The 26,600-nt window shown below is 44.6% G+C and overlaps 1 protein-coding gene across 1 annotated transcript; it reads left to right on the top strand.

The window, feature by feature from the left end:
• Positions 1-396: 396 nt before the first annotated feature.
• Positions 397-9,096, top strand: LOC120019351 (potassium channel subfamily K member 13-like). The gene is made up of 4 exons (XM_038962642.1): positions 397-733; positions 6,423-6,976; positions 8,191-8,418; positions 8,935-9,096. Exons 1-4 carry the CDS (start codon positions 397-399, stop codon positions 9,094-9,096), a joined length of 1,281 nt encoding a protein of 426 aa, XP_038818570.1.
• The last annotated feature ends 17,504 nt before the right edge of the window (positions 9,097-26,600 follow it).

Genomic DNA, 26,600 nt, shown 5'->3' with positions numbered 1-26,600 from the left:
TAACAGATAATAACGAACATTTTAGACCTGGATTAATGGTCAAAGATCCTTGACAACTTTTGATGGGTACTGTTGTGGGGGGGGGGTTTCACAGTGACGTGAACAACTGTTGAATCTCTGAGGAAAACTATTTTATTTTCTCTCTGTCTCTATGCTCTCCATGATTAAACATATAAAAAAAATTCTCTCTGCTCTCCATGAGGAAAACTCTCAGATTTTTCTCTCTGGCTCTATCCTCACAGCCTCCAACTCTATTTCACCAGTTTCTATCCTGAACCATTTTTTATTTTCAACGATAAACCTAAAGAGACAGATGATGAGCAGTGTATAATTTGTTCCATAATAAAACGATGCGTCGCGTCCCTAACACCTGTTGAACGGTGATTATCCTACGTAATGGCTTTCCGGAGCGGTTGCTCTTGTGGCTTCGGTCCCTTCAACGAGGATAACGCCAGGTTCCTTATGTTAGCTGTGTTCATAATCCTCTACCTCCTCTGCGGTGCCGCTGTCTTTTCAGCACTGGAACAGCCGATGGAAGCGGAGGCGAAGGAGCGCTGGGGGCAGCGGTTTGAACAGTTCAGCCAAAAGCATAACCTTAGCAACAAAGAGCTGGACAACTTCTTGAGGAACTACGAGGAGGCGAACGTGGCTGGGATCCGCGTGGACACCATCAGACCTCGGTGGGACTTTACCGGTGCGTTCTACTTCGTGGGGACCGTGGTCTCGACCATAGGTGAGATGTGCTGTACCCTATAGATCACATCATTATCACATAGCATTATCACATATCACAATTTACTTGAGACAATATTACATGGCAATTAAAAGTGTAAAATATTATAATGGCCAGTTGTTGACAGTATTTTCAGCTCTCCAAAACAGGTATTTCTTAGCCTAATGTTATTTGAAAATTATGTATATTTGCAGGGTTTCCCAACCATCTCCTAAATCAAATCAAATTTGAGCTTGGGAAACCCTTGTGTAGACTATAGGGATGTTATTGTGTTATGAATAGGCACCATTAAATTATTCCAATACTAGAACAATCACAGCCAACTAAATTATGCTTCAATATGCATGTCCATCAAGTTCTAATTAGGCTTATTGTGTGTCTTGTAATTGGTGCGAATATGAAAACCCCTTCAATTAGTGCAGCCTTGAGTGCCAATTACTAGGAATCTCCTCCGCAGGCATAGCAGGATCTCTCTCTCAGTCTGGGTGATATAAGACCCTGACTGTGATGCAACACAAAAGCCTGGTGGGCAGGGGATGTTCATGACATAAGGGACATTCTTATCTCTGTTCTTTTGTAGCTAAGCAACACAGCTAAAGGCTTTAATGTCTCTTAATTACTTTATTGCTGCATACTGCTTCCTATAGAGTAGGATATATAACCATACTGCTTCCTATAGAGTAGGATATATAACCATACTGCTTCCTATAGAGTAGGATATATAACCATACTGCTTCCAATAGAGTAGGATATATAACCATACTGCTTCCTATAGAGTAGGATATATAACCATACTGCTTCCTATAGAGTAGGATATATAACCATACTGCTTCCAATAGAGTAGGATATATAACCATACTGCTTCCAATAGAGTAGGATATATAACCATACTGCTTCCAATAGAGTAGGATATATAACCATACTGCTTCCTATAGAGTAGGATATATAACCATACTGCTTCCTATCGAGTAGGATATATAACCATACTGCTTCCTATCGAGTAGGATATATAACCATACTGCTTCCTATAGAGTAGGATATATAACCATACTGCTTCCTATAGAGTAGGATATATAACCATACTGCTTCCTATAGAGTAGGATATATAACCATACTGCTTCCTATAGAGTAGGATATATAACCATACTGCTTCCTATAGAGTAGGATATATAACCATACTGCTTCCTATAGAGTAGGATATATAACCATACTGCTTCCTATAGTGTAGGATATATAACCATACTGCTTCCTATAGAGTAGAATATATAACCATACTGCTTCCTATAGAGTAGGATATATAACCATACTGCTTCCTATAGAGTAGGATATATAACCATACTGCTTCCTATAGAGTAGGAAAAATAAAAATACGCTTTCCTATAGAGTAGGATATATAACCATACTGCTTCCTATAGAGTAGGATATATAACCATACTGCTTCCAATAGAGTAGGATATATAACCATACTGCTTCCTATAGAGTAGGATATATAACCATACTGCTTCCTATAGAGTAGGATATATAACCATACTGCTTCCAATAGAGTAGGATATATAACCATACTGCTTCCAATAGAGTAGGATATATAACCATACTGCTTCCAATAGAGTAGGATATATAACCATACTGCTTCCTATAGAGTAGGATATATAACCATACTGCTTCCTATCGAGTAGGATATATAACCATACTGCTTCCTATCGAGTAGGATATATAACCATACTGCTTCCTATAGAGTAGGATATATAACCATACTGCTTCCTATAGAGTAGGATATATAACCATACTGCTTCCTATAGAGTAGGATATATAACCATACTGCTTCCTATAGAGTAGGATATATAACCATACTGCTTCCTATAGAGTAGGATATATAACCATACTGCTTCCTATAGAGTAGGATATATAACCATACTGCTTCCTATAGTGTAGGATATATAACCATACTGCTTCCTATAGAGTAGAATATATAACCATACTGCTTCCTATAGAGTAGGATATATAACCATACTGCTTCCTATAGAGTAGGATATATAACCATACTGCTTCCTATAGAGTAGGAAAAATAAAAATACGCTTTCCTATAGAGTAGGATATATAACCATACTGCTTCCTATAGAGTAGGATATATAACCATACTGCTTCCTATAGAGTAGGATATATAACCATACTGCTTCCAATAGAGTAGGATATATAACCATACTGCTTCCTATAGAGTAGGATATATAACCATACTGCTTCCTATAGAGTAGGATATATAACCATACTGCTTCCTATAGAGTAGGATATATAACCATACTGCTTCCTATTTAGTAGGATATATAACCATACTGCTTCCTATAGAGTAGGATATATAACCATACTGCTTCCTATAGAGTAGGATATATAACCATACTGCTTCCTATAGAGTAGGATATATAACCGTACTGCTTCCTATAGAGTAGGATATATAACCATACTGCTTCCTATAGACTAGGATATATAACCATACTGCTTCCTATTTAGTAGGATATATAACCATACTGCTTCCAATAGAGTAGGATATATAACCATACTGATTCCTATAGAGTAGGATATATAACCATACTGCTTCCTATAGAGTAGGATATATAACCATACTGCTTCCTATAGAGTAGGATATATAACCGTACTGCTTCCTATAGAGTAGGATATATAACCATACTGCTTCCTATAGAGTAGGATATATAACCATACTGCTTCCTATAGAGTAGGATATATAACTATACTGCTTCCTATAGAGTAGGATATATATAACCGTACTGCTTCCTATAGAGTAGGAAAAATAAAAATACTGCTTCCTATAGAGTAGGATATATAACCATACTGCTTCCTATAGAGTAGGATATATAACCATACTGCTTCCTATAGAGTAGGATATATAACCATACTGCTTCCTATAGAGTAGGATATATAACCATACTGCTTCCTATAGAGTAGGATATATAACCGTACTGCTTCCTATAGAGTAGGAAAAATAAAAATACTGCTTCCTATAGAGTAGGATATATAACCATACTGCTTCCAATAGAGTAGGATATATAACCATACTGCTTCCTATAGAGTAGGATATATAACCATACTGCTTCCTATCGAGTAGGATATATAACCATACTGCTTCCTATAGAGTAGGATATATAACCATACTGCTTCCTATAGAGTAGGATATATAACCATACTGCTTCCTATAGAGTAGGATATATAACCATACTGCTTCCTATAGAGTAGGATATATAACCATACTGCGTTCAATAGAGTAGGATATATAACCATACTTCTTGTACTCCGATAAGGGAACTAATGGATGCCCTGCACTGTGAATCCATTGATTTTGGGTGAAAGTCGAGAGGCAGCCAGTAATTGGAAGTAAATGGAGAGAGATGTTTTTTACACCTGAGTGCCCATTGTTAGTGACAACTCACAGGGAACAGAGAGAGCAGTCAAGGGCTGGACTAGATGAACTGGACTCATCATAGGATTCATCACGGCTTTGCTCTCTGTACATCAGTCCATAAGAGCCATGTGTGTGTGTCTGCATGTTTGTGCGCGTATAACCCACAAGGAGAGCACAAACGGTAAATGTTTAGAGACAACACAGAACAGTTGTTTAAAATATTTAGATGGAGTTAAATGCATTGGGTCTCGCTCCCTGAGCAAGGCAGTTAACACACTGTAACCCTGGGGCGCCGATGACATGGATGTCGATTTAAGGCAGCCCTCCACACCTCTCTGATTCAGAGGGGTTGGGTTAAATGCGGAAGACACATTTCAGTTGAAGGCATTCAGTTGTACAACTGACTAGGTATCCCCCTTTCAATATTTGATCTGTATTGTTGAGATGTGACCCTGAATGCAGCAAGTAAAACGCCTTCAGAATGATCAATATGGACTAAAGGATCAGAAAGCTGGGCATTGGGCAGGCTGATGCGCTCACAATGGACTGAAGGATCAGAAAGCTGGGCATTGGGCAGGCTGAAACGCTCACAATGGACTGAAGGATCAGAAAGCTGGGCATTGGGCAGGCTGAAACGCTCACAATGGACTGAAGGATCAGAAAGCTGGGCAATGGGCAGGCTGAAACTCTCACAATGGACTGAAGGATCAGAAAGCTGGGCATTGGGCAGGCTGAAACGCTCACAATGGACTGAAGGATCAGAAAGCTGGGCATTGGGCAGGCTGAAACGCTCACAATGGACTGAAGGATCAGAAAGCTGGGCAATGGGCAGGCTGAAACTCTCACAATGGACTGAAGGATCAGAAAGCTGGGCATTGGGCAGGCTGAAACGCTCACAATGGACTGAAGGATCAGAAAGCTGGGCATTGGGCAGGCTGAAACGCTCACAATGGACTGAAGGATCAGAAAGCTGGGCATTGAGCAGGCTGAAACGCTCACAATGGACTGAAGGATCAAAAAGCTGGGCATTGGGCAGGCTGAAACGCTCACAATGGACTGAAGGATCAGAAAGTTTGGCATTGGGCAGGCTGAAACGCTCACAATGGACTGAAGGATCAGAAAGCTGGGCATTGAGCAGGCTGAAACGCTCACAATGGACTGAAGGATCAGAAAGCTGGGCATTGAGCAGGCTGAAACGCTCACAATGGACTGAAGGATCAGAAAGCTGGGCATTGAGCAGGCTGAAACGCTCACAATGGACTGAAGGATCAGAAAGCTGGGCATTGGGCAGGCTGAAACGCTCACAATGGACTGAAGGATCAGAAAGCTGGGCATTGGGCAGGCTGAAACGCTCACAATGGACTGAAGGATCAGAAAGCTGGGCATTGGGCAGGCTGATGCGCTCACAATGGACTGAAGGATCAGAAAGCTGGGCATTGGGCAGGCTGAAACGCTCACAGACAGACTACATAGTGTACATGTAAAACAGTCAGTTTCTGTAAACTATTACAATCACGGTCAAAGGATAGGATAATGTCTACAGTCTGAAAAGGCACACTATTGTCTAGTGCACTGCTTTGGACCAGAGCCACACAGGGAATAGGGTGTTATTTCAGACATGTCCTATATCCCTGTAAGCCTTGAAGACTGGCTGTGAATACTTATACATGTTTTACGTGAACAGGACAATGTTCTCAAATCTTTCAAATGCCAAGTCAATGACTTAAAAATCAATCATCGCGAATGACAAAAAACACATTGTACAGCTTTGAAGTGATGGTATTGATTCTCCTCCACTGGGCTGAAAGATGGCATTCCCAGAGTGCAATGCAGTGGTGGGGCTGGAGCGAGAATGAGAGAAGAAGTGAGAAAAGAGAGAGAAAAGAGAGATGGAGAGAGTGAGAAATAAAACGTGTGAAATGTGTGCGTGTGTGATACTGGTATTTGGGGACTGTGTCATGTGAGCTATGCTCTATCTCATAGGGTGCTTTTCCACCTGTCTGTGAAAGCTGGCAGTAAACAATATGCTCAGACTGACTGATTTATCATTGTGAAGAAACAGGATCTTTGAAAATAATATAACTAAACAAAATGCTGCATTCATTGTTCAGTGTGATCCAGTTTCGTTTGTCACACTTTTGTTTTCTATTGGTAATGTATCTATGCAACGATGTAATGGCTAATAAATACAAGCAAAAACATCAATATTAGTTTTGACCAATATTCTTTTCATTCCGTTTTCTTAATAATAACATCTTCCTCCATCTTGTTTTCCAGGGTTTGGGATGACCACGCCAGCGACGATCGGTGGAAAGATCTTCCTCATCTTCTACGGACTCATCGGCTGTGCCGCCACCATCTTGTTCTTCAACCTCTTCCTGGAGCGTGTCATCACCGTCATCGCCTTCGTCCTCAAGTTCTGCCATGAGCGCCGCCGCCGCAAGGCCATGCTTCCCCAAAATGGCTGCCGACGCCTCTCTGAGGGCAGCGGTGGGGGCGGGAGAGGTGGCAGGGGGGAGGGGCTAGCTGGGTGGAAGCCTTCAGTATACTGTGTTATGCTGATCCTTGGCGCCGCTGCCATCTTGGTTTCCTGCTGCGCCTCAGCAATGTACTCTGCTGTAGAAGGCTGGGGGTATCTAGACTCTCTGTACTTTTGCTTTGTGGCGTTCAGCACCATCGGGTTCGGTGACGTGGTGAGCAGCCAAAGGTTGGCGTACGAGGAGGGGAACGTGAACCAGACGGCATACCGGCTGGGCAACTTCCTGTTTATACTGACAGGCGTCTGCTGTATTTACTCACTGTTCAACGTCATCTCCATCGTCATCAAACAGGTGGGATTATTATTGTTGTGTGATTGGATGGTTTTCATCGATGAATCCGTTTTATTATGTAGAGTGACTCAAGCCCCTGGTTGTGCTAGCTTGCCAACTCCATTGTACTTAGGGTGAGTTTGGAAATTCACTCTGGGCGCAGAATAAGTGCCGAATTCACAAATGCGCAACACCCGCTGAATTTGACCGGTGTCAGTAAACGTTGGCAAAAAAACATAATTAAACTGTTGCCAGCAGCACAGTTACAGTCACCAACGCTCTAGATAACATGAAAACAGCCCAACCAGCTCTGCTAGGGCGAGTGAAATGGTCAGAGTGAGGTGTTCTCTCAAGCTAGCCAATTTACGAACACAAACTGTTTGTCATGACAATACCATAAACACTTGGCAAGAGAGCAGAAACATACAGGTTAAAAGTGTGCTTAGAAATATACTGAACAAAAATATAAATGCAACATGCAAGAATTTCAACAATTTTGCTCAGTTACGGTCCATATAAGGAATTCAGTCAATTGAAATAAACGAACTAGGCACTAATCTATGGATTTCACATGACTGAGCAGGGGCACAGTATTAGTGTTTCCTGACAAAAGGGCTTTATTACAGACAGCAATACTCCTCAGCACCGCGACCTCCCCCTGCCCCCTCAGACGATCCCGCAGGTTTAGAAGCCGGATGTGGAGGTCCTGGGCTGGCGTGAATACACGTGGTCTGTGGTTGTGAGGCCGGTTGGACATACTGACAAATTCTTTAAAACGATGTTGGTGGCGGCTTATGGTAGAGAAATGAACATTAAATTCTCTGGCAACATCTCTGGGGAACATTCCTGCAGTCAGCATGCCAATTGCACTCACCCTTAAAACTTTAGACATCTGTGGCATTGTGTTGTGTGACAAAATGGCCCATTTTAGAGTGGCCATTTATTGTCCCCAGCACAAGATGCACCTGTGTAATGATCATGCTTTTTAATCAGCTACTTGATATGCCACATCTGTCCGGTGGATGTAATGTCTTGGCCAAAGAGAAATGCTCACTAACGGGGATGTAAACAAATTTCTGTGCAATATTTGATATAAATAAACACTTTTTGTGCATATGGAACATTTCTGGGATCTTTTATTTTACCTCATAAACCATGAGACCAACACTTTACATCTTGAGTTTATATTTTATTTTTGTTCAGTATAAATTGTATTATTCTTAATCTCATTCTAGGTGCTGAACTGGCTGTTGAGGAGGATGGAGGCACCATGTCACTGCCCGAGGAGGGGGGGCCACCACCCCGAGCAGAGACTCCCCCGCAGGAACGTGGTGGTGCCCGGACATCTGAGGGCGCAGCGGGACCTGTCCATCGAGACAGACGCGGTGAATGAGAGCGAGGTGGACGGGCGGAGGATGTCTGGAGAGATGATCTCCATGAGAGATTTCCTGGCTGCCAATAAGGTAGAGAGAAGATGGAGGACATGATGTATACTGCTCCCAGATAAGGGCTCCCGAGTGGCGCAGTGGTCTAAGGCACTGCATCGCAGTGCTAGAGGCGTCACTACAGACCCTGGTTTGATCCCAGGCTGTATCACATCCGGCAGTGATCGGGAGTCCCACAGGGCGGCGCACAATTGGCCCAGCGCTGTCCGGGTTAGGGGAGGGTTTGGCCAGGGTAGGCCGTCATTGTAAAATAAGAATTTGTTCTTAACTGACTTGCCTAGTTAAATAAAAAATAAAAGATAAGACCTTGTTCAAATGCATATGTCAAATACTTAGGGCTCCAGATCCTGGAGCATTTGGTACTGTGAACCACACTATAAAGCATATGTGTAACACAAACTAATCCTGGTCCCTGCCCAGGTGGTCAGCGTTACTGCTACATCAATGGCTTTCTTTTTCACTGCTATGTTTTGTGTCTGGCACTTGTTTGATGGCCATTGAGAGTAGTTATCTCTCTTTCTCTCCATTTCTCAGGTGAACCTGGCCATCATGCAGAAGCAGCTGTCAGAGATGGCTAACGGTCACCCTCGCCAGTCAGGATCCAACTCCCGCCACGGCCACAACGGCTTCTCTGGAGGAGTGGGTGCCCTGGGCATCATGAACAACCGCCTGGCAGAGACGAGCGTGGATAGGTAGACCTGGCAAACCACCATAGTGAACATATAGGCCAGACTGATTAACTGGCCAGAGAGACAGTCACCAGAAATTGGCTGGCCAGAGAGAGACCGTCCTCGGAAAATACATTAATCAATGGAACTCAGTTGAATGAATAGAGAAATAAAACAATATTCCATGAAAATAATTGACCTCATGGACTACAGCCTGATCAGATATCATTAAGTCAGAATATATATCACATATTTGGCATGGGACTTATATATCAAATCAAATTTATATATCAAATCAAATTTTATTGGTCACATGGTTAGCATATGTTATTGCGAGTGCTTTTGCTTCTAGTTCCGACATTGTAGCAATATCTAAAAATTCCACAACAACGACCTAATACACATAAATCTAAGTAAAGGAATGGAATAAGAATATAGACATATAAATATATGGATGAGCAATGACCGAGCAGCATAGCGGTGTAAGGCACTGAAGAGCTGAGAGCTGAGGGAGTGAATGAAAGACGAGGGCATTGTTTCATAACTAGAGATCCAGGAGAATAATTGACCTGAAGTACTACCTATATGGAGACGAAGTCCCATTAGATACACAACATGGCCAAACATATGTGAACACCCTTTCAAGTTAGTGGATTTGGCCATTTCAGCCACACCAGTTGCTGACAGGTATATAAAATCAAGCACACAGCCATGCAATCTCCATAGACAAACATTGGCAGTATACCGGCCTTACTGAAGAGCTCAGTGACATTCAATGTGGCACCGCCATAGGATTCCACCTTTCCAACAAGTCAATTCGTCAAATGTCTGCCCTGCTAGAGCTGCCCAGGTCAACTGTAAGTGCTGTTATTTTCGAAGTGGAAACATCTAGGAGCAACAACGGCTCAGCCGCGAAGAGGTAGACCACACAAGCTCACAGAACAAGACCGCAGAGTCCTGAAAAATCATCTGTCCTCGGTCGCAACACTCACTACCGAGTCCCAAACTGCCTCTGGAAGCAACATCAGCACAAGAACTGTCCGTCGGGAGCTTAATGAAATGGCAGAGCAGCTGAGCAGCCGCGCATAAACCTAATCACAATGCGCAATGCCAAGCATTCACTGGAGTGGTGTAAAGCTCACCCCATTGGACTCTGGAGCAGTGGAAACATGTTCTCTGGAGTGATGAATCACGCTTCACCATCTGGCAGTCCGACAGACGTATCTGGGATTGGCGGATGCCAGGAGAACGCTACCTGCCTGAATGCATAGTCTCAACTGTAAAGTTTGGTGGAGGAGGAATAATGGTCTGGGGCTGTTTTTCATAGTTCGGGCTAGGCCCCCTAGTGCCAGTGAAGGGAAATATTAACGCTACAGCTTACAATACCATTCAACACGATTCTGTGCTTCCAACTGTGGCAACAGTTTGCGGAAGGCCCTTTCCTGTTTCAGCATGACAATGCCCCCGTGCACAAAGCAAGGTCCATACAGAAATGGTTTGTCTAGAACTTGACTGGCCTGCACAGAGCCTTGACCTCAACCCCATTGAACACCTTTGGGATGAATTGGAACACCGACTGCGAGCCAGGCCTAATCGCCCAACATCAGTGCTCGACCTCACTAATGCTCTTGTGGCTGAATGGAAGCAAGTCCCCGCAGAAATGTTCCAACATCTAGTGGAAAGCCTTCCCAGAAGAATGGAGGCTGTTATCGCAGCAAATAGAGGACCAACTCCATATTAATGCACATGATTTTGGAATGAAATGTTCGACTAACAGGTGACCACATATTTTTGGCCATGTAGTGTACCTCTGTCAGCCACTCCACTCCGCTCCGTCTCAAAGATTTAAAGACATGAATGATGCATGCTCGGTCATCAGCTGGGGTGTTAGTGTGTGTGTGACACATTCACCCACATCTGGATCAGGACCAACTGTAGCTAGTGCTGAAATCTAGTGGTTATGGTTACTGAGGCAGTTTCCATGGTAACACCACAGAATACAGAAAGCTACCCAAAGACATTGTGGCTGAGGAGTTTTTAAAGACCTTGTGGCTGAGGGGGTTTAAAAGACCTTGTGGCTGAGGGGGTTTTAAAGACCTTGTGGCTGAGGAGTTTTTAAAGACCTTGTGGCTGAGGAGTTTTTAAAGACCTTGTGGCTGAGGAGTTTTTAAAGACCTTGTGGCTGAGGAGTTTTTAAAGACCTTGTGGCTGAGGAGTTTTTAAAGACCTTGTGGCTGAGGAGTTTTAAAGACCTTGTGGCTGAGGAGTTTTTAAAGACCTTGTGGCTGAGGAATTTTTAACGACCTTGTGGCTGAGGAGTTATTAAAGACATTTTGGCTGAGGAGTTTTTAAAGACCTTGTGGCTGAGGAATTTTTAAAGACCTTGTGGCTGAGGGGGTTTTAAAAACCTTGTGGCTGAGGAGTTTTAAAGACCTTGTGGCTGAGGAGTTTTTAAAGACCTTGTGGCTGAGGAGTTTAAAGACCTTGTGGCTGAGGAGTTTTTAAAGACCTTGTGGCTGAGGAATTTTTAAAGACCTTGTAGCTGAGGAGTTTTTAAAGACCTTGTAGCTGAGGAGTTTTTAAAGACCTTGTAGCTGAGGGGGTTTAAGACCTTGTAGCTGAGGGGGTTTTAAAGACCTTGTGGCTGAGGAATTTTTAAAGACCTTGTAGCTGAGGAGTTTTTAAAGACCTTGTGGCTGAGGAGTTTTAAAGACCTTGTAGCTGAGGAGTTTTTAAAGACCTTGTAGCTGAGGGGGTTTAAGACCTTGTAGCTGAGGGGGTTTTAAAGACATAGCTAGGGGGGTTTAAAAACCTTGTAGCTGAGGAGTTTTTAAATACCTTGTAGCTGAGGGGGTTTTAAAGACCTTGTAGCTGAGGGGGTTTAAGACCTTGTAGCTGAGGGGGTTTTAAAGACCTTATAGCTAGGGGGGTTTAAAAACCTTGTAGCTGAGGGGATTTTAAAGACCTTGTAGCTGAGGGGGTTTTAAAGACCTTGTGGCTGAGGGGGTTTAAAGACCTTGTAGCTGAGGGGGTTTAAAGACCTTGTAGCTGAGGGGGTTTTAAGACCTTGTAGCTGAGGGGGTTTTAAGACCTTGTAGCTGAGGGGGTTTAAAGACCTTGTAGCTGAGGGGTTTAAAGACCTTGTAGCTGAGGGGGTTTTAAGACCTTGTAGCTGAGGGGTTTAAAGACCTTGTAGCTGAGGGGGTTTTAAGACCTTGTAGCTGAGGGGGTTTAAGACCTTGTAGCTGAGGGGTTTAAAGACCTTGTAGCTGAGGGGGTTTTAAAGACCTTATAGCTAGGGGGTTTTAAAGACCTTGTAGCTGAGGGGATTTTAAAGACCTTGTAGCTGTGGGGGTTTTAAAGACCTTGTGGCTGAGGGGGTTTAAAGACCTTGTAGCTGAGGGGGTTTAAAGACCTTGTAGCTGAGGGGGTTTTAAGACCTTGTAGCTGAGGGGGTTTAAAGACCTTGTAGCTGAGGGCGGTTTAAGACCTTGTAGCTGAGGGGGGGTTAAAGACCTTGTAGCTGAGGGGGTTTAAAGACCTTGTAGCTGAGGGGGGGTTAAAGACCTTGTAGCTGAGGGGGTTTAAAGACCTTGTAGCTGAGGGGGTTTTAAGACCTTATAGCTGAGGGGGTTTAAGACCTTGTAGTTGAGGGGGTTTAAGACCTTGTAGCTGAGGGTGTTTAAAGACCTCGTAACTGAGCGGGTTTTAAAGACCTTGTAGCTGAGGGGGTTTTAAGACCTTGTAGCTGAGGGGGTTTAAGACCTTGTAGCTGAGGGGGGGTTAAAGACCTTGTAGCTGAGGGGGTTTAAAGACCTTGTAGCTGAGGGGGTTTAAGACCTTGTAGTTGAGGGGGTTTAAGACCTTGTAGCTGAGGGTGTTTAAAGACCTCGTAACTGAGCGGGTTTTAAAGACCTTGTAGCTGAGGGGGTTTTAAGACCTTGTAGCTGAGGGGGTTTGTCGTGGAAAATTGCAAGATTGTGTTATAATGCCTGTATTGCATTATAATGGTTGTTTTATTCGACAGAATAGATTATTCTGTTAACTATTGTGTGGGTGTTCCACTGAGGATGGGCCTCAATGAGATAGCACTGACAGAGGAGATTTATGATCTATTTGGGTGATAAAACCTAAAGAGCATCCCAGATAACATGAGGTAATGTTTCTGTGCTATGAAGTACCAGGAACGAGATTAGAACCTCATCTTAAGGACCAAACTGAACGGTAATTTATAGCGAATGCTATCTGGCTAAGGGATACTCCTTTCTCATTATAAAGTCTTCCTTTGTGACCATTCTATGTATCTGTGGTTCGTCATGTAGGTTGAGAGGGGTGTATCTTGGCTAATAAAAGATCTTTGTACTTTTCTGTTGTCACTTTCAATGGTTCATTAGAGATAGCGCATCATTGAAAGTCAAATGCTATTGCAAAGCTCTTATTATTAAAAATGTAGTTTAAGTATAACTCTGACTGGTGTGTGAAGTTTTTTTCTCCTCATTTGGTAAATACAGAAATAAGCCACCACATTTGGCGACGAGGATGGGATGTGAATCTTCACCTTGTAGCTGAGGGGATTTTAAGACCTTGTAGCTGAGGGGTTTAAAGACCTTGTAGCTGAGGAGTTTAAGACCTTGTAGCTGAGGGGGTTTAAAGAACTTGTAGCTGAGGGGATTTTAAGACCTTGTAGCTGAGGGGTTTAAAGACCTTGTAGCTGAGGAGTTTAAGACCTTGTAGCTGAGGGGGTTTAAAGAACTTGTAGCTGAGGGGATTTTAAGACCTTGTAGCTGAGGGGTTTAAAGACCTTGTAGCTGAGGAGTTTAAGACCTTGTAGCTGAGGGGGTTTAAAGACCTTGTAGCTGAGGGGGTTTAAAGACCTTGTATCTGAGGAGTTTAAGACCTTGTAGCTGAGGGGGTTTAAGAGCTTGTAGCTGAGGGGGTTTAAAGACCTTGTAGCTGAGGGGGTTTAAAGACCTTGTAGCTGAGGAGTTTTAAGACCTTGTAGCTGAGGGGGTTTAAGAGCTTGTAGCTGAGGGGGTTTAAAGACCTTGTAGCTGAGGGGGTTTTAAGACCTTATAGCTGAGGGGGTTTTAAAGACCTTGTAGCTGAGGGGGTTTAAGACCTTGTAGCTGAGGGGGTTTAAAGACCTTGTAGCTGAGGGGGTTTTAAGACCTTATAGCTGAGGGGGTTTTAAAGACCTTGTAGCTGAGGGGGTTTAAGACCTTGTAGCTGAGGGGGTTTAAGACCTTGTAGCTGAGGGGGTTTAAGACCTTGTAGCTGAGGGGGTTTAAAGACCTTGTAGCTGAGGGGGTTTAAGACCTTGTAGCTGAGGAGTTTAAGACCTTGTAGCTGAGGGGGTTTAAGACCTTGTAGCTGAGGGGGTTTAAGACCTTGTAGCTGAGGGGGTTTAAGACCTTGTAGCTGAGGGGGTTTAAGACCTTGTAGCTGAGGGGGTTTAAACCACACTATGATATTCTATATACAGTATCACCAGCGGATAACAACTAGCCAACAGACTGTTCATCATTGCGACCACAAACATCCTATACTTTCACCCTGACTCATCAGACTTACCGCTCGCCTGCATGTCAGAGAAAATACTTGGGGAAAATAGCCTCAGCAGAAAAATACGTTGATTGTCCAGTGTGTTTCTGTCTGAATGAACATAAGAAGTGTGCGGCTTCTGTCCATCAGCTGTACTGTTTTTTTTCTGCCACTGCTCTCTCTCACTTATGTTTTAAACACATTCTGCAATGGACAGAAACACCCAGGCAGCACCATTACAAACCAATGGAGCCCTATCTATTCTTACCAAAATACAAAACGTAATATTATATTCTTTAGAGTAGTGTTTCACAACACCCCCTACAGCACGCTCCTTTTCTATTTATTGTGTTGTAGCCCCGGACAAGCACACCTGATTCAACTTGTCAACTAATCATCAAGCCCTCAATAAGTTGAATCAGGGGTGGTCGCATGTAAGCCACTAGCCAGGAACTCGGTTGAGATGTAACATGGGACAGAGATGGAGAAAGCATGGAGAAGTCAAAAGAAAGCCAGACTTGTAAAGTGGGCTAAGGAACAGAAGTTGGGCTTTGGAGAAACGCCATCATTGCATGTTCTGCAAACAATGCAGCGGATGAAGGCATGGCAAGTGCGTGGTGAACAGATAGACGTGGTTATGGACAGCAAGGAAGAAGAAGATGCTACGAGTGTAGTAGGAAGATGTGTGTTGAGGAAGAATGGCGTCAGACACGATAAAGAAGAATCTGGACCAGTAGGAGTGACATCTCTGAGAGGAAGTGGACCCTTGTCTTTTGGACGATCCATTTGAGGTGTCAGGGTGGGTGAGAAAGGAGTTGGGTGCAGTTGAATCAGTAAAGGTAACCAGTACTGGACTTGTGATATTTGTTTGTGTTTCTTCTGACCAGAGGGAGAAGACGCTCCCTGTCACGTAACTTGGGTCAAGATCTGTTTCTTGCTCTTAGGAACAGGGCACCATTATAAGGAGGGATTTCTAGGGTAGTGTTAAGTGTGGAGGTGGAGCAATTAAAGTTGAAAAGTACTGGTGTTTGTGATGCCCGCTGTTTAATGCCGGACCTGATGGGGAATGTGGTGAAAGTCATTGTCCTTTTGAGTTTTGAGTCTCTACCAAAGTCATGTTAGGATGTATCAGTTATACTGTTAGAGCACTTATCCAGAATCCACTGCGCTGTTTCAGGTGCAACATTTATGGTCCTGTTGCAGCAAGCAGTGTGTAGGAGGGAGATTCCAAGATGTGGGAACTGTGCAGGAGAGCATGGGACAGACTATTGTGTAGTTTTGATGGATAAAGTTGTCTGTGACAACTGTAAGGGTGCCCATGTTGCTGAGGATCAGAAGTGTCCGGTGAGAGAGAGGCAGATTAAGGTGTCCAGAGTCAGAGTAGTGCAGAGGGGGTTGTATGCTAAGACAGTGAAGAAAGTGGAGGAGGAGGGGTCAAGGGTGAGGGATGCTGAGAGGATCCCTGTGAGCAGTAGATCTGTGCCAGTACAGAAGAATAGGGTAATGAGTAAGTTATGCTTCAGTAAGGTTGGCCTCTTAGCGTTCATAACAATGGTTATCAACTGTACAGCAGAAATGGAAAGTAAATCACAGAAAATATATGTTGTGGTGGAAGCCACAGGGAGGTATTTGGGTATACGACTCCAGAAGAGTTACAGGGTGTGTTGAGTGGTGGTGTCCCGTCCTCCCAGGCCGTTGGCATGGTGCAGGAGCAGATAGGGTCAAAGTAGTGGAATGGGGTAGTGGGTTTTTAATGAGTGTACGTGGCAGCTGCAGAGAAGTACCTGGGTGTATGAGATTTTACTGCAGAAGAGTTCATGGGGTGGTGATTTATATTATGAAATAGTGGTATATAGGTGTAGGGTTAGTTGGTGGTGAAATAGTGGTATATAGGTGTAGGGTTAGTTGGTGGTGAAATAGTGGTATATAGGGTTAGTTTGTGGTGAAATGTTTATTTTTCAATTTCTTTAAAAAAAAAAGAATGAACAGGATTAAGGAAGATAATTGAATGTAGGTAGGCCGTGACTAATCTCACACTTTAATACATTAGGTGGTGTTGTATGCACCTTGAAGTTGGATGCGATCCGCCAATCGCAGAGAAGAAGAATTTAATCAGGTGAGTTTTTCTGGGGCTACAACAAAAATGTGTTCTGTTTGGGCGTAGTCGAGGAGGTGTGAAACACTGCTTTAGAGATTCCATTTTAGAGTTCATTATGAGGACTGTGATCTTGTGTTGACGCACCATAATGTAACAGCATACAGACTAACAATGAAGAATCACTTTTTTTGTCCATATCTATCCGGGCCTGGTCCGGCATGTACATAATAATACTGTGAAAATGAAACGAGTCACTCTGGGTTGTTTCAGCTGCTTTGAACTCATTCTTTCAATCACAGAGTTATGTTCTCGTTCTATTCTGAAAACGGAACGAGCGATCAAGAGAGACGAATGAGAACGTGAGAGATGAATGAGAAAGTGAGAGACGAAAGAGAGAGATAGACCTAGACAGATCTGTGAAAAGGAGAGCCAGTCGGGTTGAAGAAAGAAGTGATGAGCAGAGGGAGAGCAGAAGAACTGTTCAGATCAGAGTTTACATTATGCAATTGGTTGGAGCAAGGGTGACGTATGCCCCTTCATTCACTTTGTGAACGCACCGGAAAAGATAACAGGGTGCTGGTGAGACAGAATCCTCCAGATTCCCTGGCTGTTACGTCACAGTGAGCGTTACTGCTGAGACTCCTCCAGGTTCCCTGGCTGTTACGTCACAGTGAGCGTTACTGCTGAGACTCCTCCAGGTTCCCTGGCTGTTACGTCACAGTGAGCGTTACTGCTGAGACTCCTCCAGGTTCCCTGGCTGTTACGTCACAGTGAGCGTTACTGCTGAGACTCCTCCAGGTTCCCTGGCTGTTACGTCACAGTGAGCGTTACTGCTGAGACTCCTCCAGGTTCCCTGGCTGTTACGTCACAGTGAGCGTTACTACTGAGACTCCTCCAGGTTCCCTAGCTGTTACGTCACAGTGAGCGTTACTGCTGAGACTCCTCCAGATTCCCTGGCTGTTATGTCACAGTGAGCGTTACTGCTGAGACTCCTCCAGGTTCCCTGGCTGTTACGTCACAGTGAGCATTACTGCTGAGACTCCTCCAGATTCCCTGGCTGTTATGTCACAGTGAGCGTTACTACTGAGACTCCTCCAGATTCCCTGGCTGTTACGTCACAGTGAGCGTTACTGCTGAGACTCCTCCAGATTCCCTGGCTGTTACGGCACAGTGAGCGTTACTGCTGAGAATCCTCCAGATTCCCTGGCTGTTACGTCACAGTGAGCGTTACTGCTGAGACTCCTCCAGATTCCCTGGCTGTTACGTCACAGTGAGCGTTACTGCTGAGACTCCTCCAGGTTCCCTGGCTGTTGTCACAGTGAGCGTTAGTGCTGAGACTCCTCCAGGTACCCTGGCTGTTACGTCACAGTGAGCGTTACTGCTGAGACTCCTCCAGATTCCCTGGCTGTTACGTCACAGTGAGCGTTACTACTGAGACTCCTCCAGATTCCCTGGCTGTTACGTCACAGTGAGCGTTAGTGCTGAGACTCCTCCAGGTTCCCTGGCTGTTACGTCACAGTGAGCGTTACTGCTGAGACTCCTCCAGATTCCCTGGCTGTTACGTCACAGTGAGCGTTACTACTGAGACTCCTCCAGATTCCCTGGCTGTTACGTCACAGTGAGCGTTACTGCTGAGACTCCTCCAGGTTCCCTGGCTGTTACGTCACAGTGAGCGTTACTGCTGAGACTCCTCCAGATTCCCTGGCTGTTACGGCACAGTGAGCGTTACTGCTGAGAATCCTCCAGATTCCCTGGCTGTTACGTCACAGTGAGCGTTACTGCTGAGACTCCTCCAGATTCCCTGGCTGTTACGTCACAGTGAGCGTTACTGCTGAGACTCCTCCAGGTTCCCTGGCTGTTGTCACAGTGAGCGTTAGTGCTGAGACTCCTCCAGGTACCCTGGCTGTTACGTCACAGTGAGCGTTACTGCTGAGACTCCTCCAGATTCCCTGGCTGTTACGTCACAGTGAGCGTTACTACTGAGACTCCTCCAGATTCCCTGGCTGTTACGTCACAGTGAGCGTTACTACTGAGACTCCTCCAGATTCCCTGGCTGTTACGTCACAGTGAGCGTTACTGCTGAGACTCCTCCAGGTTCCCTGGCTGTTACGTCACAGTGAGCGTTACTGCTGAGACTCCTCCAGATTCCCTGGCTGTTACGGCACAGTGAGCGTTACTGCTGAGAATCCTCCAGATTCCCTGGCTGTTACGTCACAGTGAGCGTTACTGCTGAGACTCCTCCAGATTCCCTGGCTGTTACGTCACAGTGAGCGTTACTGCTGAGACTCCTCCAGGTTCCCTGGCTGTTGTCACAGTGAGCGTTAGTGCTGAGACTCCTCCAGGTACCCTGGCTGTTACGTCACAGTGAGCGTTACTGCTGAGACTCCTCCAGATTCCCTGGCTGTTACGTCACAGTGAGCGTTACTACTGAGACTCCTCCAGATTCCCTGGCTGTTACGTCACAGTGAGCGTTAGTGCTGAGACTCCTCCAGGTTCCCTGGCTGTTACGTCACAGTGAGCGTTAGTGCTGGATGTCTCATTAGTTCTTCAGAAAAGCAGATAAAACAAAAGCCTCAGAAATAACAGCACGTCACAGTTGAGAGCAGTACTATGGGACTATGGACGTGTGAATAGGTTACAGTTTAGCCCACAGTAGACCTGTGAGTCATCACATGAATGTGCTTTGTGATATTGTTTTAATAACCAAATGGACATGTAATGATTTGAAATGGCAACCAGAATATTATTGAGAATAATATAATACATATGCTACTTGTCACTAGAACATTGTTTGCTACTTAATGTAATTCATTTTGAAACCACCAATGTATCATAAGATGACTATGACAAAGAAATTGTAGAGTGCTGAAACGAATGGGTCAAAAATATGAATACATCTGAAATGACCTTGTCTGGTGGTCTTGTTTGTGAGTTTTGAGTGAAACCATATTCTGAAAATAAATCTGTTCTGAATGATGAACAATTTAAGTGCCAGATATCTTCAAACACTTAGCTAAAACTACACACAAACATTTTTTTTTTTTTTTTTAAAGGACCAAGTCGTCAAATGGCACTGCTGTACTCCTTTGAATCAAAACAAAGTAATCTTCACATAATTCAAAGAACATTGTGAAGTACAGCCTCTTCAACTTTGGATAAACTTCAACTGTGTATCACGTACACATACTACTACAGTTAGGTTGCTATTTATTTATTCATCCTTTATTTAACTAGGCAAGTCAGATAAGAACAAATTCTCATTTAAACTGACGGCCTAGGAACAGTTGGTTAGCTGCCTTGTTCAGGGGTTGAACAACTGATTTGTACCTTGTCAGCTCGGGGATTTGACCTAGCGACCATTTTAAGTTACTAGCCCAACGCTCTAACCACTAGGCTACCTGCCACCCCACATATAGAGAACAAAGAAGACAATGTGCTGAAGATGACAGTCTGGTGCGAGTAATCTCACTTTATCACAGAAGTTGGCTAATTCCCCTGCAGGATGGAGAGAGAGAGAGAGAGAGAGAGAGAGAGAGAGAGAGAGAGAGAGAGAGAGAGAGAGAGAGAGAGCCTCCTCTGCTCCGTTTCGCTGACAGAAGGTGTGAGAAGAGTAGAGGTGAATCTCTGATCTTCAAAGCTCCCGTCACATCACATGTACTCGCAGCGGCTCTTTCTGTTGTTCGAAGCTCCCATCACATCAAATGTAGTCACAGCGGTTCTTTGTGTATTTCGAAGCTCCCGTCACATCAGATGTAGTCACAACGGTTCTTTGTGTTGTTCGAAGCTCCCGTCACATCAAATGTAGTCACAGCGGTTCTTTGTGTATTTCGAAGCTCCCGTCACATCAGATGTAGTCACAACGGTTCTTTGTGTTGTTCGAAGCTCCCGTCACATCAAATGTAGTCACAGCGGTTCTTTGTGAAGTTCCTAGCGGTTGATGGGTCTTTGCATCTACCCAACACAATTCCCTTTATGCCCAGCACAACCCCACTGCCACCACACTAGATAAACACATGTAGCAGTGCTCGCTATATGAGCTATGTTACAATTACCACCAAGTGTTTTTTTTGGGCGCGATACGTAAAGCGTTAGCCTTTCACACCAGCGACCCGGGTTTGCTTCCCTGCCACACCGTTCGCTACATTGGTGTCAGAAGTGAGATGGCGTGTAAGGGGGGTGAGTAGTCGAAGTACGGGGAAATGCCTTCCCATTCGGAGGGGGCAGTGTAGCGATCATCGCTATATAAGCAACGTTACAATTAATCAAGTGGGGTGAACCCTATTGGCACGATCTGTACCGACTAATGGAGTCGGTACAGCCAGCTGGTTTCTTCACGCATCGCGCCGACAGAAACAAGCATCTTTCTGGTAAGAAGAAGGGCAGGGGGGTATGCCTTATGATTAACGAGACGTGGTGTGATCATATCAACATACAGGAACTCAAGTCCTTCTGTTCACCTGACTTAGAATTCCTCACAATCAAATGTCGACCGCATTATCTACCAAGAGAATTCTCTTCGATTATAATCACAGCCGCATATATTCCCCCCCCAAGCAGACACATCGATGGCCCTGAACGAACTTTATTTGACTCTATGTAAACTGGAAACCACATATCCTGAGGCTGCATTCATTGTAGCTGGGGATTTTAAAAGGCCAATCTGAAAACAAGACTCCCTAAATTCTATCAGCATATTAATTGTGCAACCAGGGCTGGTAAAAACCTGGATCATTGTTATTCTAACTTCCGCGACACATATAAGGCCCTCCCCCGCCCTCCCTTCGGAAAAGCTGACCACGACTCCATTTTGTTGCTTCCAGCCTATAGACAGAAACTAAAACAGGAAGCTCCCGCGCTCAGGTCTGTTCAATGCTGGTCCGACCAATCTGATTCCACGCTTCAAAATTGCTTCGATCACATGGATTGGGATATGTTCCGCATTGCGTCAAACAACAACATTGAAGAATACGCTGATTCGGTGAGCGAGTTTATTAGCAAGTGCATCTGCGATGTCGTACCCACAGCAACTATTAAAACATTCCCAAAACAGAAACCACGGATTGCTGGCAGCATTCTCGCGAAACTGAAAGCGTGAACCACTGCTTTTAATCAGGGCAAGGTGACCGGAAACATGACCGAATACAAACAGTGTAGCTATTCCGTCCACAAGGCAATCAAACAAGCTAAGCGTCAGTATAGAGACAAAGTAGAGTTGCAATTCAACAGCTCAGACACAAGAGGTATGTGGCAGGGTCTACAGTCAATCACGGATTACAAAAAGAAAACCAGCCCCGTCGCGGACCAGGATGTCTTGCTCCCAGACAGACTAAACAACTTCTTTGCCCGCTTTGAGGACAATACAGTGCCACTGACACGGCCCGCTACCAAAACCTGTGGACTCTCCTTCACTGCAGCCGACGTGAGTAAAACATTTAAACGTGTTAACCCTCGCAAGGCTGCAGGCCCAGACGGCATCCCCAGCCGCGTCCTCAGAGCATGCGCAGACCAACTGGCTGGTGTTTACAGACATATTCAATCCATCCTTATCCCAGTCTGCTGTCCCCACATGCTTCAAGAGGGCCACCAATATTCCTGTTCCCAAGAAAGCTAAGGTAACTGAGCTAAACGACTACCGCCCCGTAGCACACACTTCCGTAATCATGAAGTGCTTTGAGAGACTAGTCAAGGACCATATCACCTCCACCCTACCTGATACCCTAGATCCACTCCAATTTGTTTACCGCCCCAATAGGTCCACAGACGACGCAATCGCAACCACACTGCACACTGCCCTAACCCATCTGGACAAGAGGAATACCTATGTGAGAATGCTGTTCATCAACTACAGCTCAGCATTTAACACCATAGTACCCTCCAAACTCGTCATGAAGCTCGAGACCCTGGGTCTCGACCCCGCCCTGTGCAACTGGGTACTGGATTTCCTGACGGGCCGCCCCCAGGTGGTGAGGGTAGGTAACAACATCTCCACTCCGCTGATCCTCAACACTGGGGCTCCACAAGGGTGCGTTCTGAGCCCTCTCCTGTACTCCCTGTTCACCCACGACTGCGTGGCCATGCACACCTCCAACTCAATCATCAAGTTTGCAGACGACACTACAGTGGTAGGCTTGATTACCAACAACGACGAGACGGCCTACAGGGAGGAGGTGAAGGCCCTCGGAGTGTGGTGTCAGGAAAATAACCTCACACTCAACATCAACAAAACAAAGGAGATGATCGTACTTCAGGAAACAGCAGAGGGAGCACCCCTCTATCCACATCAACGGGACAGTAGTGGAGAGGGTAGTACATTTTAAGTTCCTCGGCGTACACATCACAGACAAACTGAATTGGTCCACCCACACAGACAGCGTGGTGAAGAAGGCGCAGCAGCGCCTCTTCAACCTCAGAAGGCTGAAGAAATTTGGCTTCTCACCAAAAGCACTCACAAACTTTTACAGATGCACAATCGAGAGCATCCTGTCGGGCTGTATCACCGCCTGGTAGAGCAACTGCTCCGCCCACAACCATAAGGCTCTCCAGAAGGTAGTGAGGTCTGCACAACGCATCCCCGGGGGCAAACTACCAGCCCTCCAGGACACCTACACCACCCGATGTCACAGGAAGGCCATAAAGATCATCAAGGACAACAACAACCCGAGCCACTGCCTGTTCACCCCGCTATCATCCAGAAGGCGAGGTCAGTACAGGTGCATCAAAGCAGGGACCGAGAGACTGAAAAACAGCTTCTATCTCAAGGCCATCAGACTGTTAAACAGCCACCACTAACATTGAGTGGCTGCTGCCAACATACTGACTCAACTCCAGCCACTTTAACAATGTAAAAATGTATGAAAAAAATGTATCACTAGCCACTTTAAACAATGCCACTTCATATAATGTTTACATACCCTACATTACTCATCTCATATGTATATACTGTACACGATACCATCTACTGCATCTTGCCTATGCCGTTCTGTACCATCACTCATTCATATATTTTTATGTACATATTCTTCATTCCTTTACACTTGTGTGTATAAGGTAGTTGTTGTGAAAATGTTAGGTTAGATTACTCGTTGGTTATTACTGCATTGTCGGAACTAGAAGCACAAGCATTTCGCTACACTCGCATTAACATCTGCTAACCATGTGTATGTGACAAATAACATTTGATTTGATTTGATTAGATTTTTGACCTTTCACTCCAGCAACCCACGTTCACTTCCCTGCTACAACCAATAAAGATGTGTTGGCAAGCTGGATGGTCCAGAATTTTCCTTCCTTTTCAGGTCATGTGGTTATAGAAAAACTCTCCCTAGAACAAGAGAGTGAAAAGGTGTTGACATTCTGAGCCTGTTAAACACTGAACAAAAATATAAAAGGATCATGCAAAATGTCAAAGATTTTACTGAGTTAATTTCATATAAGGAAATCAGTCAATTGAAATTGATTCATTAGGCCTTAATCTAAGGATTTCACATGACTGGGAATACACATATGCATCTGTTTGCGACAGATACTTTTATTTTTTTTAAGGTAGGGGTGTGGATCAGAAAACCAGTCAGTATCTGTTGTGACCACCATTTGCCATATGCAGAGTGACACATTTCCTTCACATAGAGTTGATCAGGCTGTTGATTTTGGACTTTGGAATTTTGTCCCACTCCTCTTCAGTGCCTGTGCGAAGTTGCTGGATATTGGCGGGAGCTGGAACACACTGTCGTAAACGTCAATCCAAAGCATCCCAAACATGCTCAACGGGTGAAATGTCTGGTGAATATGCAGGCCATGGAATAACTGGGACAACTTCAGCTTCTGGGAATTGTGTACAGATCCTTGCGACATTGGGCCGTGCATTACCATGCTGAAACATGAGGTGATGGCGGCGGATGAATGGCACGACAATGTGCTTTAGGATTTCGTCACAGTATCTCTGTGCATTCAAACTGCCATCGATAAAATTCAATTGTTTTGTTGTCTGTAGCTTATGCCTGCCCCATACCATAACCCCACCCCCACCATGGGGCACTTTGTTCACAACGTTGTCATCAGCAAGCTGCTTGCCCACACGACACCATACACACTGTCAGCCATCTGCCCGGTACAGTGGAAACCAGAATTAGTCTGTGAAGAGCACACTTCTCCAATGTGCCTGTGGCCATCGAAGAGAAGTGTTTGCGCACTGAAGTCGTTTACGATGCCGAACTGCAGTTAGGTCAAGACCCTTGTGAGGACGATGAGCACGCAGATGAGCTTCCTTGAGACTGTTTCTGACAGTTTGTGCAGATATTTCTCAGGTTGTGCAAGCCCACAGTTTCATCAGCTGTCCTGTGGCTCGTCTCAGACTATCCCGCAGGTGAAGAAACCAGATGTGGAGGTCCTGGGCTGGCCTGGTTACACATGGTCTGCGATTGTGAGGCCAGTTGGACATACTGCCAAATTCTCTAAAATTACATTGGAGGCGGCGTACGGTAGAGAAATTAACATTAAATTCACTAGCAACAGCTCTGGGTGGACAATCTAGCAGTCAGCATGCTAATTTCACCCTCCCTCAACTTGAGACATCTGTGGCATTGTATTGTGTGAGAAAACTGCCCATTTTACAGATCATTTTATTGTCCCCAGAGAAATAAGATTTTTGTGCATATGGAAAATTTCAAAAATCTTTTATTTCAGGGAAAACAGAAAGAAAAACTCATGATACATGGGACCAACACTTTACATGTTGCATTTTATATTTTTGTTCAGCGTAGTTAATAGTTATTATGAAACAACCAGACCAGTCAGATGCACATGAGGTAATGCATTACTAAAGACTGGAGTATCTTTACCATTTACTGTCACACCCTAATGTGTTTTACCTGTCTTTGTGCTTGTCTCCACCCCCCTCCAGGTGTCGCCCATCTTCCCCATTATCCCCAGTGCATTTATACCTGTGTTCTCAGTTTGTTGCCAGTTCATTTTGTTTCGTCAAGCCTACCAGCGTTTTTCCGGTGCTCCTGTATGTCTCTAGTTTTGACCATTCTACCTGGTTCTTGTGGGCTCGTGAAAGGTTCCACGAATTGTGTGAGGGTTAGAAATGGGCGGATTTCTCTGTCCCCTTCTACGGCCCATGTATTGGGCAGGTCAATGGGGAAAAATGTCTCAGTCCCTGGAGCAAAAACGTTGTGCTATCCAGGAGCACTAGTACAGGACATCGATAAGCTGCACACAATTTTTTTAAATCTGCATCAGGAAATTGAGTCTATCATAGTTCATGTGGGATTAAATGACATTATGAAGAGCAGCTCAGAACAGCTGAAGATGGATTTTAAAGAACTGATTGGGTCTCTGCTTGACACCAACAAAAAAAAGTAATAATATCTGGCCCTGTGCCCTCCCAAAATCATGGCACTGAACATTTCAGCAGACTATTAGCCCTCCATAACTGGCTACCTGACTTTTGAGCTCTGTGGGTGTAACATTTTTATTGAAAATGTTGATACCTTCTGAAAGGAGTATGGGATCCACCCAAATCATTTGGGTTTGTGGATCCTTTCAAGGAATTATAAGGGTGCGTTGAGACAATGACTTACCATGGGAGTTACTTGTACTTGTACTTACAATGTAAGTAACCTAATTTATTTCCCTCTAACTGCCCTGAGTAGCTCTGCTGATCCTACAGCTATTGTCTGCAGTAATCATGTGCCTATGTACCAGAGTGATACTGTTAGCACTGAGGCGCTGTGACCTAGTAGGAAGTCCACTGTGTGCAGCTCACCCTGCACTAACATAAATAACATGAGCATGTCTACTTCTGCTAAGCTTCCCAGTAAAGCAATGAAAAGTGCTAAATAGCCCACGTTAACATATGCAGCTTAAGAAACAAGGTTAATGAAATCAATAAT

This window comes from Salvelinus namaycush, chromosome 24 (assembly GCF_016432855.1).
Source record: "Salvelinus namaycush isolate Seneca chromosome 24, SaNama_1.0, whole genome shotgun sequence".
Taxonomy (NCBI): Eukaryota; Metazoa; Chordata; class Actinopteri; order Salmoniformes; family Salmonidae; genus Salvelinus; species Salvelinus namaycush.
The sequence above is the reverse complement of the archived record's forward strand: the minus strand, read 5'-3'. Positions and strand labels throughout refer to the sequence as shown.